This window comes from Cydia pomonella, chromosome 26 (genome assembly GCF_033807575.1).
Source record: "Cydia pomonella isolate Wapato2018A chromosome 26, ilCydPomo1, whole genome shotgun sequence".
NCBI lineage: Eukaryota > Metazoa > Arthropoda > Insecta > Lepidoptera > Tortricidae > Cydia > Cydia pomonella.
In genome coordinates this window covers 8,706,739-8,725,871 of record NC_084728.1, presented here as the reverse complement: position 1 = coordinate 8,725,871, position 19,133 = coordinate 8,706,739, and the positions used below count along the sequence as shown (strand labels likewise).

The 19,133-nt window shown below is 39.1% G+C and overlaps 1 protein-coding gene across 7 annotated transcripts in view; it reads right to left on the bottom strand.

Annotated features, from left to right (window-relative positions):
* Window positions 1–1,569: 1,569 nt before the first annotated feature.
* The window catches only part of LOC133532108 (cullin-1), a 35,737-nt gene continuing 18,173 nt past the window's right edge, over window positions 1,570–19,133 (bottom strand). For 2 of the 7 annotated variants that reach the window (XM_061870609.1, XM_061870608.1), the window contains exons 11-21: window positions 18,653–18,782; window positions 17,459–17,592; window positions 14,512–14,619; window positions 13,572–13,643; window positions 11,828–11,980; window positions 9,914–10,032; window positions 7,695–7,815; window positions 6,263–6,363; window positions 4,389–4,494; window positions 3,882–4,049; window positions 2,217–3,311 (exon numbers count right to left, since the gene is read on the bottom strand). In XM_061870609.1, the coding sequence (XP_061726593.1) occupies window positions 2,232–3,311; window positions 3,882–4,049; window positions 4,389–4,494; window positions 6,263–6,363; window positions 7,695–7,815; window positions 9,914–10,032; window positions 11,828–11,980; window positions 13,572–13,643; window positions 14,512–14,619; window positions 17,459–17,592; window positions 18,653–18,782 (2,292 nt within the window). In that variant the 3' untranslated portion in view covers window positions 2,217–2,231. Of the gene's footprint in view, window positions 1,708–2,216; window positions 3,312–3,881; window positions 4,050–4,388; window positions 4,495–6,262; window positions 6,364–7,694; window positions 7,816–9,913; window positions 10,033–11,827; window positions 11,981–13,571; window positions 13,644–14,511; window positions 14,620–16,925; window positions 17,033–17,458; window positions 17,593–18,652; window positions 18,783–19,133 lie in introns of those variants that run through there. The other 5 variants (XM_061870611.1, XM_061870612.1, XM_061870610.1 and 2 more) reach the window with 5 other exon arrangements.

The following is a 19,133-nucleotide window of genomic DNA, read 5'->3' as shown; positions in this document are numbered from 1 at the left end:
GAGGACGTTAACTTTTTTAGGATTGGTGGATGTAATTATATATTATCCCAGCCGCTGTCAGAGGCTGCAAACCTAATTTATAAGTTGGTAAATGTAGGCTTAAGTAGACGTTAAGATTTATGTAGTACTTACAGAGCGACATCGTCACTCAGTGACAAAAGCTCTTTCAATAAAGAAAAAAAAAAAAAAAAACATTGATAGTTTTTTTGTTTAAGATATCAAACAAAATATTAACTTGTAAAAGCCGCCTAAGTAGACCTAATATTATGTAGAAAAGTTTTAAAAGAACGGAATCCAAAAAAAAAGACATACTTTATAGTAAAGCAAATATAATTTATGTTTATAGTGTCCAACCGAAACATGCTTTTTTGCCGAAACTGAAACAGAAGGTTCTGTTTGGGTTCTAGTTTCGGCCAAAACCGAAAACTTCAAAGTTGATGGTCTTCGAGATAAATATTTGGCACCAACGTTGAACAATTTTAAGCGAAAACCTGCTTTTCTGGCCATAACGTTTGTGTTAATTAGTTTAAAATTAAAATCTCTGACCAGTTTTTAGAGACGTCAAAGACGAACCCAAATATGTAGCTTTCGTATATGTAAGATCCTATAGCAATTGAATTCTGGAGAGATTTGGAACTATTATTTATAGCTGACAGCTGGACACTTTTGCAACAATTCTATCATAAGAGATTTGTATCCTCTTAAATCCACATTCCATAGTAATTAGTCGTACCGAAGTTGACGAAGCCAAAGATAAGTGCGAGTCGGACTCGCGCACCGAGGGTTCCGTACACTAACTTCTTAAACTATTATTTTTTATAAAATAGTTTTATATATTTGTCCATGTAGTGTAAGATGATATTAATTGCCTAATTTTATTAGTTCTAGGTCAACAGGAAGTACCCTATAAAATTAGATTCCTTTGAAGGTATCGAAATATAGGTTTTTTGCAGCATAAACGGGCTATCTTTTTTTTAACTTCAATTTAGAAGTTTGATATTTTCACATCTTCAAAGTGCTGTAGACCTGAGTATATGATTTTCATTTCAACTCGATACCTTCACGCGTTCCGAGATAAAGGGTCTTGACAGACAGACGGATGGATGGTCTAAGTCATTTATTTATTTAACACAGTGCAAGCTTACAGCACTAGATCAATTCGCTTACACACTAGAAAAATAGATGTCAGGAAATTAAAAAATAAAAACATGCAAACAGATAAAAATGTCAAGAAAGATTTACAAATTCAGTCAATTAATTACAATACATAGAATATATGAAATGTCAAGGAAGATAAAATTTACAAATTCAGCCAACCTATAAGGGTTCCGGTTTTTCCTTTTGAGGTACGGAACCCTAAAAACAATTTATATAATTATTCTATTTGTTGATAAGTAACATAATTTATTTCAAGCAAATTCGTGTGTCGAAAATAAGTAGGGCTAAGATGGTCGGTTTTTTTATCATATGTTATCATGCCTGTCACGTTCTAACAAGCATATAAGTGCGAAAGTGACGCATGATATGACAAGTGATAAAAAAGGGTATATTAAATAAATAAAAATTGCATACATTAATATTGTTATATTCATTAATTCATATAATCATATACATTGTCTGATGCAATCACGCCAGGTAGCTATATGTGTCCTTCTCTCCCTCGGTGCGCTCCAGATATTCCTTCTCTATCAGGATGTCGATGCATTTCTGAAAATAAAAAAAAATAAAAAATTGTTAATTTTACCTTAGGCAACTCATCAAGTTTTAAGGTGTATACAATATACATATATTGAGGTTATTACAATGACATATGAACATCTGGAAGAGATCCCTCATAGGGATAAGTTCACCTTTGTACTTTTTAATGTACTTATATGAACCGAGATGAGAGCTGGTTGAGCACCTCCACTACGAGATGATGTTCCAGCCTTTCTGATGATTATTATATATATATATATATAAAATAAACAAATAAATATTATAGGACATTATTACACAAATTGACTAAGTCCCACAGTAAGCTCAATAAGGCTTGTGTTGTAGGTACCTAGACAACGATATATATAATAATATAATATATTATAATTATAAATACTTAAATACATAGAAACACCCATGACTCTGAAACAAATATCCGTGTTCATCACACAAATATATGCTCTTACCAGGATTTGAACCCGGGACCATCAGCTTCATAGGCAGGGTCACTACCCACTAGGCCAGACCAGTCGTCAAATATTTATATAGGGTGAAATGCTAAAGCGTAGTGTAGAATGAGGAAGTACCTTAACCCTGTGTATACAGGGTGAAATGCTGAAGTGTAGTGTAGAATGAGGAAGTACCTTAACCCTGTGTATACAGGCTGAAATGCTGAAGTGTAGTGTATAATGAGGAAGTACCTTAACCCTGTGTATACAGGGTGAAATGCTGAAGTGTAGTGTAGAATGAGGAAGTACCTTAACCCTGTGTATACAGGGTGAAATGCTGAAGTGTAGTGTATAATGAGGAAGTACCTTAACCCTGTATATACAGGGTGAAATGCTGAAGTGTAGTGTATAATGAGGAAGTACCTTAACCCTGTGTATACAGGGTGAAATGCTGAAGTGTAGTGTATAATGAGGAAGTACCTTAACCCTGTGTATACAGGGTGAAATGCTGAAGTGTAGTGTAGAATGAGGAAGTACCTTAACCCTGTGTATACAGGCTGAAATGCTGAAGTGTAGTGTATAATGAGGAAGTACCTTAACCCTGTGTATACAGGGTGAAATGCTGAAGTGTAGTGTAGAATGAGGAAGTACCTTAACCCTGTGTATACAGGGTGAAATGCTGAAGTGTAGTGTATAATAAGGAAGTACCTTAACCCTGTATATACAGGGTGAAATGCTGAAGTGTAGTGTATAATGAGGAAGTACCTTAACCCTGTGTATACAGGCTGAAATGCTGAAGTGTAGTGTATAATGAGAAAGTACCTTAACCCTGTGTATACAGGGTGAAATGCTGAAGTGTAGTGTAGAATGAGGAAGTACCTTAACCCTGTGTATACAGGCTGAAATGCTGAAGTGTAGTGTATAATGAGGAAGTACCTTAACCCTGTGTATACAGGGTGAAATGCTGAAGTGTAGTGTATAATGAGGAAGTACCTTAACCCTGTGTATACAGGGTGAAATGCTGAAGTGTAGTGTATAATGAGGAAGTACCTTAACCCTGTGTATACAGGGTGAAATGCTGAAGTGTAGTGTAGAATGAGGAAGTACCTTAACCCTGTGTATACAGGCTGAAATGCTGAAGTGTAGTGTATAATGAGGAAGTACCTTAACCCTGTGTATACAGGGTGAAATGCTGAAGTGTAGTGTAGAATGAGAAAGTACCTTAACCCTGTGTATACAGGGTGAAATGCTGAAGTGTAGTGTAGAATGAGGAAGTACCTTAACCCTGTGTATACAGGGTGAAATGCTGAAGTGTAGTGTAGAATGAGGAAGTACCTTAACCCTGTATATACAGGGTGAAATGCTGAAGTGTAGTGTATAATGAGGAAGTACCTTAACCCTGTGTATACAGGGTGAAATGCTGAAGTGTAGTGTAGAATGAGGAAGTACCTTAACCCTGTGTATACAGGGTGAAATGCTGAAGTGTAGTGTAGAATGAGGAAGTACCTTAACCCTGTGTATACAGGGTGAAATGCTGAAGTGTAGTGTAGAATGAGGAAGTACCTTAACCCTGTATATACAGGGTGAAATGCTGAAGTGTAGTGTATAATGAGGAAGTACCTTAACCCTGTGTATACAGGGTGAAATGCTGAAGTGTAGTGTAGAATGAGGAAGTACCTTAACCCTGTGTATACAGGGTGTAATGCTGAAGTGTAGTGTAGAATGAGGAAGTACCTTAACCCTGTATATACAGGGTGAAATGTTGAAGTGTAGTGTAGAATGAAGTACCTTAATGACGGGTACGCGTGGCTTGAACCGCGACGAGAGCTGGTTGAGCACCTCCACTACGAGATGTTGATGTTTCAGCGTCTTTCTGGTCTTCATTATCCGGACGATCGCCGCCTGAGAACAACATTCAATATATTTATATCCATAAACTAAAGAAAAACTTAGAAATGGCTCCAGTACCTAGGGCCAGCCAACCAAACCAATTGAACCAGCGGTTTTGTGCGTGAGGCAATTTCCTTACGCACAAACCGGCCAGTGTAGACGTGCTTCCCGCGTCGGCCCGAGCGCGCCGCGTCGGCCGAGGCACGTCTACACTGGCCGGTTTGTGCGTGAGGATATTGCCTCGCGCGTATGCTCGCTCTGTGTGGACCCGGCTATTATCTATTTTCTAGGCTTTCAGCCCGTGGGCCGTAGTTTGAAGACCGCTGATCTGAAATAAGCCTGGTGACATACCTGGATAAGCATCTTTCTGTCCTCCTCGATGTGCTTGTGTGTGGCCTCCTGTTCTACCTTCAGTTCGGTCTTCAGCGGGATGTTAATGTTCACCCTTAGTTTCTTGCTGCAATTTTAATAATACCATGTTAATAATAAATAAATATACTAAATATTATAGCAATTGATTTTATTTTTAAGGCTAAAATCAAAATTAATTTATAGAAATATAACGCTGCGCTATGCAGTGCAGTAACAGAGGTGGATTGTCAAAGAAAATTTAGTAGCCACAGTAAATTTACTGCCATCTTTCGACACATGATTAAAACTTTTAGAACGACCATTAAACTTTGATCCTTATTCTTTCACTGATATGTGTTAGAAACTGGCGCCATCTTACCGGGCATCGGTTAAATGTTGTGGCGCCATCGCTCAAAACGATGTCGCTATACCTTTGTACTTTGATCTATTATATTCTGTATCTTTAGGTATTTTTCCTACTCCTCTACTGTTATCTGTCATTTATGCATTCATTAACACGAATATAAGAACATACATAAAAGGTTTCAAGAAAAGTCTATATTGTCTATTCCTCATAAAAGCTCTTGTGCTTTTAATCGCTATAACGTTACTGCGATTAATGGCTACCAACCTAACAAAACCAAAACGAATACAGTTTTAAACTAAGTGCATTGCGCCAACTTACAAAATATTCATTTGGTTGCATAGTAAAAATAATTACTTCATAAGTCAGAAACACGCATGTGACACCCGTAATATAGCAACACCCATAGACTACGAAGACCGCTTAGCGTTGCTTGTTAGTCTCCGTAGGCTACGGTGGCCAAAATTGAGAAAAAACTGTCCAAAAAATTAATTTAGCAAGTAGCAAGTACCAGGGCCTCATGAGTTACGAGGAGGTGTCGCCGACCGGCCGGCCGCGGCCCGGGGTGGGCCGGGCGCGTAACAAGGTATGCTCGCGCGTCTTGGCTATATACTTTTGCATAAAATACTATAAAAAAGGTGAACAAAATCTACCCTCAGGTTGAGGGTAGATGAAAACATTACATGATCAAATAATGTAGGTTTAAAGTCAGATCGTTCAGTGATAGATCACGGCGGTTTTGAATTTGGTCGGTTAACCAATAAATATTAAAACTACCCGAAAATGTACAAATTGTTTGTTTACTTTTATTTAAATACCTAAAGATACAGAGTATAGATGGGGCCACTTTTAGATATGAAACAAATTTAACACATATCAATGAGAGAATAAGGATCAAAGTCAAATGGCGATATAAAAGTTTTAATCATGTGTCGAAAGATGGCAGTAAATTTACTGTGGCTACAAAGTTTTCTTTGACAATCCACCTCTATTTCATATTCTCTTTGTCAGTACTAATTGTTTAGTAGAACTTGCGTACAAAATACAATCTTAAGTATTTAGGAATAGGATTTTATACCATAGCTACAAATATGACTTTCTAAAGTGAAGTTTAATAGAAATTTCATTTTTTTAATACTACGTCGGTAGCAAACAAGCATACGGACCGCCTGGTGGTAAGCGGTTACCGTTGCCTATAAACACCGGCATCTCCAGAGGTGTTACACTCCGCACCCTCGTTGAGCTCTGGCAACCTTATTCACAGGCAGGAACACAACACTATGAGTAGGGTCTAGTGTTATTTGGCTGCGGTTTTCTGTAAGGTGGAGGTACTTCCCCAGTTGGGCTCTGCTCTAGATCTGGAATGACATCTGCTGTGCTGTGCCCTACCACACAAGGCGAGATGACATTCACAATGCCCATACCTCTTTTGGACGTAGTTTAAGGACATACCCGGGCCCAGGCTATAATACCCACCCATGTAGACAAGTAACCATAGACTAGAACTTACTTCTTATATCCTACGTAGAGCTCCACTATGGATGACTCGGTCAGCTCGGACTCGTCTTCTTGGCAGACCAGCAGCTTGGCCTTCAGCAGGATTTGCAGCACCTAAACACCCCACGGAAGGAATGAGGAATTGACAACGTTTTTTTTTATCAAGTGAGGTATTTATGTATCGAAAGAAAAATAAATTCTAAGGTTATGTGCGTTGTTTTTTTTTTTTCATCTCAAAACCATTCTATCATTTATCTATACACCGTGTTTTTTTAGGGTTCCGTACCCAAAGGGTAAAACGGGACCCTATTACTAAGAATCCGCTGTCCGTCCGTCCGTCTGTCACCAGGCTGTATCTCATGAACCGTGATAGCTAAACAGATGAAATTTTCACAGATGATGTATTTCTGTTGCCGCTATAACAACACATACTAAAAAGTACGGAACCCTCGGTGGGCGAATCCGACTCGCACTAGTCCGGTTTTTTTTTTAATTCCGTTAACTTCAGGGTATAGGTAAGTACGTAATTTTCAAAATATATATATACACACACATTTTATTATCGTAAAAAGTAATGTTGCATATGTTATAATTTAACCCAACCAAACAATTGAAAACTTCGAACATCGATCGTCCGAGATAGTACTTACGTTTTGTAGCAAATGTATAAACCCGTATTAAACACTAATCAATATGTAAACAGCCCCTAAGGCAAGTGTACACGATCGTAAGGGCCTTATAAGATAAAAATAAATTATTATCTCCGAAATGGAGTTAAATAGAATACCAATGTCTTTGAGACATTTACTTAATTTAAGCTCAGGAATGCATCCTTGAGATTAACGGAAATAAAAAAAACACTATGTTTAGCGTCGCCTAGTACAGTCAAGTGTTAAAATATGGGTGTACACATCTTACTCAAAAATACGTCCCATAGCATCTTATTCCAGTGTAATAAGAGCGTAGTACCATATTTATGAGAAGATTCTTTTGATACATATTTTTGCACTTTTTTTTTATATACTACGTCGGTGGCAAACAAGCATACGGCCTGCCTGATGGTAAGCAGTATCCGTAGCCTATATACGCCTGCAACTCCAGAGGAGTTACATGCGCGTTGCCGACCCTAACCCCCTCCCACCCTCGTTGAGCTCTGGCAACCTTACTCACCGGCAGGAACACAACACTATGAGTAGGGTCTAGTGTTATTTGGCTGCTGTTTTCTGTAAGGTGGAGGTACTTCCCCAGTTGGGCTCTGCTCTAGATCTGAAATGACATCCACTGGCTGTGCCCTACCACACAGAGCGAGATGACATTCACAGTGCCCATACCTCTCTTGTGGACGTAGTTTAAGGACGTACCCGGGTCCAGCACTAAGTAAACTATACTAGCACTAGCTTTGTTTATGGCTAGGTTAACTAAATATTTATTTATTATTTATTTACCTGAACGAGGAAATCACCCTTAATCCCTGTATGTTGCTCTAGCTGGCGAACGCTCCACGCTGTATTTTCGTTGTATTGTAACAACACCGCCATTTGAAACGTACTGGCTTGAAGCGTGTATCTGAAACAGATGGAAATATTTACTTTAGCCCTTAGTAAAATAAAGAATTTCGTCGATTATAACTTGTATTTGACGACCGGTTTGGCCTAGTGGGAAGTGACCCTGCCTACGAAGCTGATGGTCTCGGGTTCAAATCCTGGTAAGGGCATGTATTCGTGTGATGATCATGGATATTTTGTTCCTGATTAATGGGTGTTTTCTATGTATTTAAGTATTTATAAATATTTCTATATTATATATATATCGTTGTCTAAGTACCCTCAACACAAGCCTTATTGAGCTTACTGTGGGACTTAGTCAATTTGTGTAATAATGTCTAATAATATTTTTACAGTACATATGGGGCTACTTTATAGGGCCATATGTACTGTATATATTAGGGCCATATGTACTGTAAAACGTTGTACGATACATGTGCGAATAGGTAATTCGCAACTCGTGTCGATTTAAAACACTCCCTTCGGTCGTGTTTTAATTTATCGCCACTCGTTTCGAATTTCCTATTTTTCGCACTTGTATCGTAATGTACTAATTTATTTATTTATAACTTAAAGGGCGAGGAAGCGAGACCGTTAAGGAACACGAGGCTGTGAATCCCAATTCTGGGCGAGATAAATTTGGTTTTTTAACAAATTATATATTTTGAATATGGTGTAGTTTGTGAAATTATGGCTTGTATATTAGAAGCTTGGCTCTACAAGATCTCATCATTTTTTGACAGTGCGAGCCTAATGGTTACGTTTTGGCAACATTTTACATGAAAATGTTTTGATGGGATTCTTATTTCGTTGAGTAATTGTCACAGCGAATTCACAATATACATATATAATTATCGTCATTTTGAACATTTTCCAAAAAACGAAACGACGTTTTCCGTCGCCTGTGTTCTAAACACCGAACCAGCTCACAGAATTCGACCTGCAGAGGTAAACATCCAAACACACAAAGGCTTTTAGCCCAAGACAAAACGGACGCCTTCGCTGACGCTCGGTCAATAATGCGCGAGAACGCTCAAGCTAAGCCTACAATTCCTACTTATTGTAACTAAAGCGATATGTGGTGTATTCTATCAAAACTCGTTTATATAAGGGCCAGAAAATAAAGAGTTTTGTAGGCATAACTTAAAGGGCGAGGAAGCCAGGCCGTTTAGTAACACGAGGCTGGCAATCCTAATTCCAGCCGAATAAAGATATGATTTTTAGGGTTCTGAAGGAAAAAAAGGAACCCTTATGGATTTGTCATGTCTGTCTGTCTGTCCGTCCGTACGTCACAGCCACTTTTATCCGTAACTATAAGAACTATACTGTTGAAACTTGGTAAGTAGATGTATTCTGTGAACCGTATTAAGATTTTCACACAAAAATAAAAAAAAAAAAACAACCATAAATTTTGGGGGTTCCCCATACTTACAACTGAAACTAATTTTTTTTTTCATCAAACCCATACGTTCAAAAATTATATTGAGGTTTCTAATACCATCTTTTGTTTCTAAACTGAATAGTTTGCGCGAGAGACACTTCCAAAGTGGTAAAATATGTGCCCCTCTGTAACTTCTAAAATAAGAAAATGACAAAACTAAAAAAAAAAAATATGATGTACATTACCATGCAAACTTCCACCGAAAATTGGTTTGAACGAGATCTAGTGAGTAGTTTTTTTTAATACGTCATTAATGGTACGGAACCCTCCATGGGCGCGTCCGACTCGCACTTGGCCGCTTTTTCTTACAAACAATGCTTGTTGAGGCTCACTGGATATCACAAAGTAATTCGCCACAGATTCACAGATGACTTAAAAATACTTAATAAAATATTTATATAAAATATTTGTACATAAGTAGTTAATAATTGTTATCAACTATTTACTCGTACCATCATCCTAGTTGTACGAATAGCATTAGTTAATGTAATGTACTGGTACTAATTAATTTAACCGTAAGATTACTGCATGTCCACTGGTAGAAGACACTTATATAAGATGTGGTTACCTACAATTAGATAAGCATCATTCCTGATTGTCATATAGATTTAAGAGCATGTAAGATGTATTATCTGTTGGTAATCCTAAATAAATAAAATAAAATTAAATTGAGACTGACCTGTTCTTGAAGCAATTAGTGACGAGTTCGCCCTTGCTCATGTTATACAGCCAGTTGAGCTTGCGGCCCGAATGTTGAGACGAGTAGAACGTTGTGAAGCGGCTCACGGAACGTTCGAGCTGAACAACAAACGAAAATTAGTCATAAATAAATAAATAAATAAATAAATATTATAGGACATTATTACACAAATTGACTAAGTCCCACAGTAAGCTCAATAAGGCTTGTGTTGAGGGTACTTAGACAACGATATATATAATATATAAATATTTATAAATACTTAAATACATAAAAAACACCCATGACTCAGGAACAAATATCCATGCTCGTCACACGAATAAATGCCCTTACCAGGATTTGAACCCGGGACCATCAGCTTCGTAGGCAGGGTCACTACCCACTGGGCCAAACCGGTCGTCGAAGTCATGTAGTCAAATAATTAAAAAAACAACGGTTTTTGATATTTTGGAATGGCTAGGGAATAATTTTGCACGAATTGCTTTGATTATCAGTATAGGGACCGTACGCGTTGGAGGGTCTGCCATCTTGGGGCCTGAATCGGAACCATAAACATGTACATTTACACGTCACGTGTTTTCTTGTGCATAGTAAGTTCTGCCATCTTGTGGGCTACATCGGAACAATAAACATCACATTTACGCCTCGCGCCAAATCTGACGGCTCCTGTGCTGCCTCCTACAGTTCATGCACGCTCCCTATAAAAGTACTATCATGTATGTGGTAAAATATAATATTCATTTCAATTTTTGACGACCGGTTTGGCCTAGTGGGTAGTGACCCTACCTATGAAGCTTATGGTCCCGGGTTCAAATCCTGGTAAGGGCATTTATTCGTGTGATGAGCATGGATATTTGTTCCTGAGTCATGGGTGTTTTCTATGTATTTAAGTATTTATAAATATTTATATATTATATATATCGTTGTCTAAGTACCCTCAACACAAGCCTTATAGATATAATGTCCTATAAAAAAAAACCCAACAATAATCATACGAATTTTCAATCTGACGAATCTGTCGGTCACGTGATCTGTCGCGAGTTTAACATTTTTTCCTCGTCATAAAAAGTACACAGTTTAATATGGAAGGTAGGCAGAACTGTGTACAGCTGTCAGCTATAAATAATAGTTCCAAATCTCTCCAGAGTAGCGCTAAAGTAGGCGAACCTAGGTTCGTTGAACCGGCGTTATTGACGGAGTGAAGTGCGCTGTCTATGATTTTATTTTTATCTCAAGTATTCTAGGTATTGTAGCGCCACCGATTTATGGTTTTTTGTCGGACACTTTTTGGTATATGGAGATTATGTTCCTTGCCTCTACCTTCCATACAGTTAAAGAAGTTTTCACTTCAAAAATACAAATGAAATTGAATGTGACTTAAGGCCAATGACGCAAGGCCGTTTACGTTTAGTAACACGAAGCTGTCAATTTCTATTCTGGTCATACGAATGCATGTCGCATAGAACAACTGGGGAATTTCCAATCGAGTATGACATTAATGGACGAGAAAAAGATGCCGTTTAGTAACGCGAGGCTAGCAATCCCCTGTACATAAGTGATTTTAACAATTTCCACTTACTTCTGTGGGCAGTTGGAACAGGATTTTTAGAAGACCCAGGAGCCCGAAGAGATCGCCTGGATGCTGAAGTCGATGTGCAAGGACGCCTCGAAGTTAGAGATAAATGTATCTGTCCCTTTCTAACTACAGCTTACACTGTAATTACGTATTTTAACTAAGCGCATCCCTCATATAGAACGGCTGAGAAGTACATTTTGTGTGTCGAGTATGACTTAAAGGCCGAGGACACGAGGCCATTTATTAACACGAGGCTGGCAATCCCCTATAAATAGGTGTTGTTATTGTATAATCGATAAAATCTGTGGATTTTCACTTACTTCTGTAGGCAACTGGAAGGAAGATGACTGCTGGAAGGGCCAGGAGCCGGACGAGAGCACCTGGATGCTGAAATCGATGTGCAGGGACGGCTCCGAGCTGTTGGACATGTGCTTTCGGAAGTTCTCGTTCAAGTCTTTAGATACGCCGATGTCCTGTTTAAGATAAAAGTTAACATAGAAATAAGTTTTGGATTTAAAAAAAAATACGAAATTTTCAAGGAAGATATGTTTTTTTTTTAATTCAGCCCAGTATAATAACAACTGCTTACTGCTATGTCAGGAAAAGTTTATAATATTCCTCTAGATTTAAGACTGCTACCAGATAATTTATTTCAACGGAAACTCGGACATTGCCTCATTGATAAATGTCTTTATAATTTTTTTTTTTTTGTTTTAATAAATAACATACCTAGGTTAGAAATTGACATTGTAAAATTTGATTGTATATTCTTAACTGATTGTGATTTTAATATATTTCAATTATAATTATATTAATTTTATTTCATTGAATTAATTAATTAATTTCAAATTGTATATTTTAATTTGCCACTAAAATGGTGAATTGTGTTGAAGTCCACATGGTACCTGACCATGATTCTAGCAAATAAAAAACTTTGAACTTTGAAAGGCAATACTAAATATATTTTTTATACTACGTCGGTGGCAAACAAGCATACGGCCCGCCTGATGGTAAGCAGTCCCCGTAGCCTATGTACGCCTGCAACTCCAGAGGAGTTACATGCGCGTTGCCGACCCTAACCCCCTCCCTCCCCTCGTTGAGCTCTGGCAACCTTACTCACCGGCAGGAACACAACACTATGAGTCTCTAGTGTTATTTGACTGCGGTTTTCTGTAAGGTGGAGGTACTTCCCCAGTTGGGCTCTGCTCTAGATCTGGAATGACATCCGCTGTGCTGTGCCCTACCACACAAAGCCAGATGACATTCACAATGCCCATACCTCTCTTTTGGGCGTAGTTTAGGGACGTACCCGGGTTAAATGCGTTAAATTCATACATACATACATTTCGGAGAGTGTGCTGAGGAATTGCACAACCTTATTCCTCCATCCCCATTTCACCATCGGACTACCAGACAATCGGCACTTCGGCATCGCTTCATGGAAGGTATTCCACAAATACGCACGAAGCGTTTCGCTTCAACATTCCTTATGCGAACTGCCAAGGAGTGGAATGCCCTGCCCGAGTCTGTGTTTCCGTATGAGTACAATCTGAATCTCTTCAAGGCTAGAGTAAATAGGTATCTCATAGGTAAGCGTGCACCACCGTAGACCGCATCATCACTTACCATCTGGTGTGATCGTGGTCAAATGCCTGCCTATCCTCAATAAAAAAAAAAAAGGAATAAAATAAATATTTTTCTATTTCCTAGAATATGCCAATGCTGATTTTAAAACCAGAGTAATCAATGATTAAAAAGTAAGTCAAAAAAAGTATCGCAGAAAGCAGTGCTTAACACATTGAGTGCCGGGAACCCACTTGGCGGGCGCTCTGTTCGTAGTCGCTTTCCTCTACAAAGCGGGAAAACGCTAGAATCGGCTACGCGTGTAGCGTAAATACTGTAATCGTAAATTTTTACAATCCAATTGACTCAAAATGTTCTTAAAGTTAGACATGTTCTTCGTCCCTTCATCTACTTTAGTCATATAATTTGCCAGTACAAAATGTTGTGCTACTTTAGGCGTCTCAGTAGCCTTTTATTGACCGTTCATAAATATCTACACACCTGGAACATCCTCTGTAGTTTACTCGTGTATTCGAACCCACACGCCTGCTTCAGTTTTGAGATCATTGATGCCTGAAAATAAATTAATATATCAGAACTAATTTAGTACATTGCTTTACCGAAAGGAGTGTTTTAAATCGACACGAGTTGCGAATTACCTATTCTTACATGTATCGTACAACGTTTTACAGTACATATGGCCCTTTAAATGTTTGACACAGTAATGTAATATGCTAATTTTCGCACTAGTGCGGTAAAGTAGCACCATATGTACTGTAATAGTTATTTACGATACAAGTGCAGAAAATAGAAAATTCGCAACGAGTGGTGAATTACAACGCGACCGAAGGGAGTGTTTTGAATCGACACGAGTTGCGAATTGCCTATTCGCACATGTATCGTACACTTTACAGTACATATGACCCTTTAAATTTTCGACATAGTTACATAATGTGCTAATTTACGCACTAGTGCAGAAAATTAGCACCATATGCACTGTAATAATAGTACATTACGATACAAGTGCGAAAAATGGGAAATTCGAAACTAGTCGCGATAAATTAAAACAAGACCGAAGGGAGTTAATAAGGGCCTGCGTCCCGGGTCCCGATCCCGTCACGATAGGCTTGTGGTCTATGGTCTGTGGTCCGCTGGCGTCCCACTCTCTAATCTTTGCTAAATTATCTAAATTATAATATAAAATTATCTTTGCTAAGCTTGCTTTGATAAAAATAGATAATAGAACCAATTGAAACAAAAACAAATATTTTATGAATAATACTACTATCTTAGCTATGTTAAACAATACTATATTTTAAATACAATACAAAGGAATGTGTTATTAAAAAGTATTATCATGCATGCAAAGGAAATGTAAAAAAAAAAAAACTAATTATGGTAGAATAAAGGCTTTTTTTTTTCTTTGCTAAGTTCCACTTACTTCAGCGTCGTCGCTCGCCGACATGTGCTGGACGAGCCGTTTTGCGAGCATCTTACTGTAGAACTTCTGGAACACGTCCTTGTCTTCTATGTATTTAAACACAACCATCTATGAACAAAATGGTTCAATTAATCATTTTACTCGAGCAGCCTGTGGGAATAGTACATTACGATACAAGTGCGAAAAATAGGAAATTCGAAACGAGTGGCGATAAATTAAAACACGACCGAAGGGAGTGTTTTAAATCGACACGAGTTGCGAATTACCTATTCGCACATGTATCGTACAACGTTTTACAGTACATATGGCCCTTTAAATGTTCGACACAGTAACATAATATGCTACTTCTCGCACTAGTGCTATAAAGTAGCCCCATATGTACTGTAAAATATATTTGGACTCGGGTATGTCCTTAAACTACGTCCACAAGAGAGGTATGAGAATTGTGAATGTCATCTCGCTTTGTGTGGTAGGGCACAGCGCAGCGCATGTCATTCCAGATCTAGAGCAGAGCCCAACTGGGGAAGTACCTCCACCTTACAGAAAACCGCAGCCAAATAACACTAGACCCTACTCATAGTGTTGTGTTCCTGCCGGTGAGTAAGGTTGCCAGAGCTCAACGAGGGGCGGGAGGGGGTTAGGGTCGGCAACGCGCAGGTAACGCCTCTGGAGTTGCAGGCGTACATAGGCTACGGATACTGCTTACCATCAGGCGGGCCGTATGCTTGTTTGCCACCGACGTAGTATAAAAAAAAATATATATATACGAAATTTGAAAAAATGAACAAGGAACTCGACTGGGGCTCCCTCTGCTAGTCAGTCCATCAGTATCGGGGTGTCTAACTTATTCGTCGGGAAAGCCGGAGTTTCTTTGGCTTAACGTTTCTTTAAGACTTACCACTTGGTTGAGCATGTCTTCCAGCTCTGCCTTCTCGGAATTTTTGCTGGATTTTTTCAGCAGTAGGTCTGGTAGACCGCATTTGGTCAAGGACTCCTGAAGGAGGAGCTTACCACAAGGTTGATCGCGTTTGGACCACGAACCAATAACAATAAGGTTCCTGAAGCTATGTGAACGTCAGCTGCCGCTCCGTTGTTTGATTCAAGAACACTGCTACTACACCGCTACCTGAAGGTTGTCGCGAAGAGATCGCTCTTTAGCGTTAGCGATAAGACCACCGATTGTGTCGAATTGTATTGCATTGTCTTACCACTTGGTTGAGCTTGTCTTCCAGCTCTGACTCCTCGGGGTTCTTGCTGGATCACTTCAGCATCAGGTCACAGTACTTGGCCTGAAGTTCGGGACTTTTGGATGAGGAGTTTGCAGGATTAAAGGTTACCTGTATTACCGCTGTTAACTCGATCGTGTCTAGACCACAAACTAGTTATGTATGTGTGCTGAAGGTGCGTGAACGTTAGCTGGCGCTCCGTTGGTTGGTTGAGGAACGGTGCGGCATCATACTCTTTCTTTGGTGGAATTGACTTAAAAAGGAAATATACCACGCGATCGTCCACACAAAAAGAGAAAACGTTTTTCCACTTCAAAATATTTTCCATTCATTTCAATATGTTATTGACACTTCGAGCAACACCGGCTTCCGACCGCAGAAGGGAGGAGCCTAAGCGATATCTTACCGTACAAATCGTTCTGCCATTTCTTGCGGGGGGAAACGTGCACACAGTCGCACTTCTCACTCACTACATACAAAATCCAATCTGTAATGACGACACAAATACATAGAAAATAACACACGTCAAAGACAAATCCTGCACACCTCGATCTATTTTTGTGTGCGGACGAGTCACAACATGCACCGCCATAGGCGACCGGTTTGGCCTAGTGGGTAGTGACCCTACCTACGAAGCTGATGGTCCCAGGTTCAAATCCTGGTAAGGGCATTTATTCGTGTGAGCATGGATATTTGTTCCTGAGTCATGGGTGTTTTCTATGTATTTAAGTATTTATAAATATTTATATATTATATATATCGTTGTCTAAGTACCCTCAACACAAGCCTTATTGAGCTTACTGTGGGACTTAGTCAATTTGTGTAATAATGTCCTATAATATTAATATTATTATTATAGGCACAGTTGTGCCTATGCTTTGGCAAATAGTATGAATGCCGTCTCCCTTCCCTGAGTTGCTCGAAGTATTGACACAATTAAAAACTAGGTTTATATGTTTTCCTTTTATTTCAAAATTTGCAAAACATCTTTTTTTTTTTCAAAAAAGCGAAGCCTATATATCTAGAATATATTATGCTCAAGCGAACATCAAAATCAAAATGATTTGTAAAGATATAGTTAGTAGAATGCGTTTTCTCCCAAAATGGAATTTCACAGAAAAAGTACCGTTATTTCGTTAGGATCGCAAAGCTCTTCTTCCCTCTTAACATTTCTATATGACTACTTACCATTTGGTTGAGCGTGTCTTCCAGCTCGGCCTCCTCGGGGTTCTTGCTGGATTTCTTCAGCAGCAGGTCGCAGTACTTGGCCAGAAGTTAGGGATTCATGGAGCAGGAGTATGCGAACTGTATTACCACCACTAACTTGATCATGTCTAGACCACGAACTAGTTATGTATGTGTATGCTGAAGCTTCGTGAACATTAGCTGACGCTCCGTAGGTTGACAGAGTATACTTAGCTTAACTTTTCTTTAAGACTTTCGACCAACATTTGACGACCGGTTTGGCCTAGTGGGTAGTAAACCCTGCCTACGAAGCTGATGGTCCCGGGTTCAAATCCTGGTCAGGGCATTTATTCGTGTGATGAGCATGAACATTTGTTCCTTAGTCATGGGTGTTTTCTATGTGTTTAAGTATTTATAAATATTTATATAGTATATCGTTGTCTAAGTACCCTCAACACAAGCCTTATTGAGCTTACTGTGGGACTTAGTCAATTTGTGTAATAATGCCCTATAATATTTGTTTATTTATGACTTACCACTTGGTTGAGCGTGTCTTCCAGCTCGGCCTCCTCGGGGTTCTTGCTGGATTTCTTCAGCAGCAGGTCGCAGTACTTGGCGAGCAGCTCGGGACTCTTGGAGGAGGAGTTCGCGGCGCGAGTCACGGCATTGCCTGTTCACGAGAACATATGTTAATTCATTTTGTAAGAGACGTCTGCAAGCGGCATTAGAGATGGTCGTTTTTAATAATTTGTGTAGGTAATTTAAACAGTACATTACAATACCCTCTGGGTTGGAAGGTCAGATGGTAGTCCTAAGCCAATTCTTGGGGATTTGTTGCCAAGCGGACCCCAGGATCCCATGAGCTGTGGCAAAATGCCAGGTCAACGCAAAGAAGATGATGATTTCAATAATGGTTCAAATTAGCAATTACTGTTATTTTATTTAAAGTTTATTGCACATCAAAAAAGGTACAAAAGGTGGAATTAATGCCTCATGGCATTCTCTACCAGTCAACCATAGGGCCAAACAGAAAAATGTCAAATGAAACTAGTAATGAATCGTCCGCAAGCCTTGTCCAAGGCAGCCAAAAATCCCGGAATCGTTGTAGAATGCGACCAACAAATTTGAACCTTCTGTGCAGGTGTTACGGTCCATATTTCAATGTCCAGCTTATCCTATCAATGTAGCACGGCGGGGATAGGATGTTGCCACGTAAAAATGAGCTATAAATACTGTATACAAGGTTCTAATTAGCACTTACTGTTAATTAATCGTCTGCAAGCTTTGTCCAGGGCAGCCACAAAGCCGGAATCGTTGTTGAATGAGACCAAAAAATTTGAACCTTCTGTACAATGGTTACAAAGACCAAATTAGCACTTACTGTTAATGAATCGTTCGCAAGCTTCTCCAGGGCAGCCACGAAGCCAAAATCCTTGTTGAATGCGACCAACAAATTTGAACTTTCTGTACAATGGTTACGAAGACCAAATTAGCACTTACTGTTAATTAATCGTCTGCAAGCTTTGTCCAGGGCAGCCACGAAGCCGAAATCCTTGTTGAATGCGACCAACAAATTTGAACCTTTTGTACAATGGTTACAAAGACCAAATTAGCACTTACTGTTAATTAATCGTCCGCAAGCTTGTTCAGGGCATCCACGAAGCCGGAATCGTTGTTGAATGCGACCAACAAATTTGAACCTTCTGTACAAGGTTCAAATTAGCACTCACTGTTAATAAATCGACCGCAAGCTTTGTCGAGGGCGGCCACAAAGCCGGAATCGTTGTTGAATGCGACCAACACGAGCGCGTTGTACTTCTTGTGCACTTCCAGTATTGTTGAAACATACACCTTCGGGTCCTGGAAATAAGGTGATATTTAGAATACAAGATTTATTTCAAGACGAGTACCTATTATTTTCTTACGGGTCCGTCAAACGAGTCTTTTCAGTAATCAGAATAAAATAAGCTTTTATAGCTGACTGTACTTTTGTTACCACGGACAACTAACACTCATCGAGACAATTCTAAGAACCGCAAACACAACTAGTTTGCGTTGTTTTATCACAGAGTTCCCACGGCCACCTCCTGTCTCCATCATCAGATCAGCTCCATGTCATCATAATATTGCATTGTCATCCGTTTTACATAAGTAAGCAAAAGTTTAGCTCGATCGGCAATCGGGAAGTGGGTAAAATTTAGCTTTTGAGAT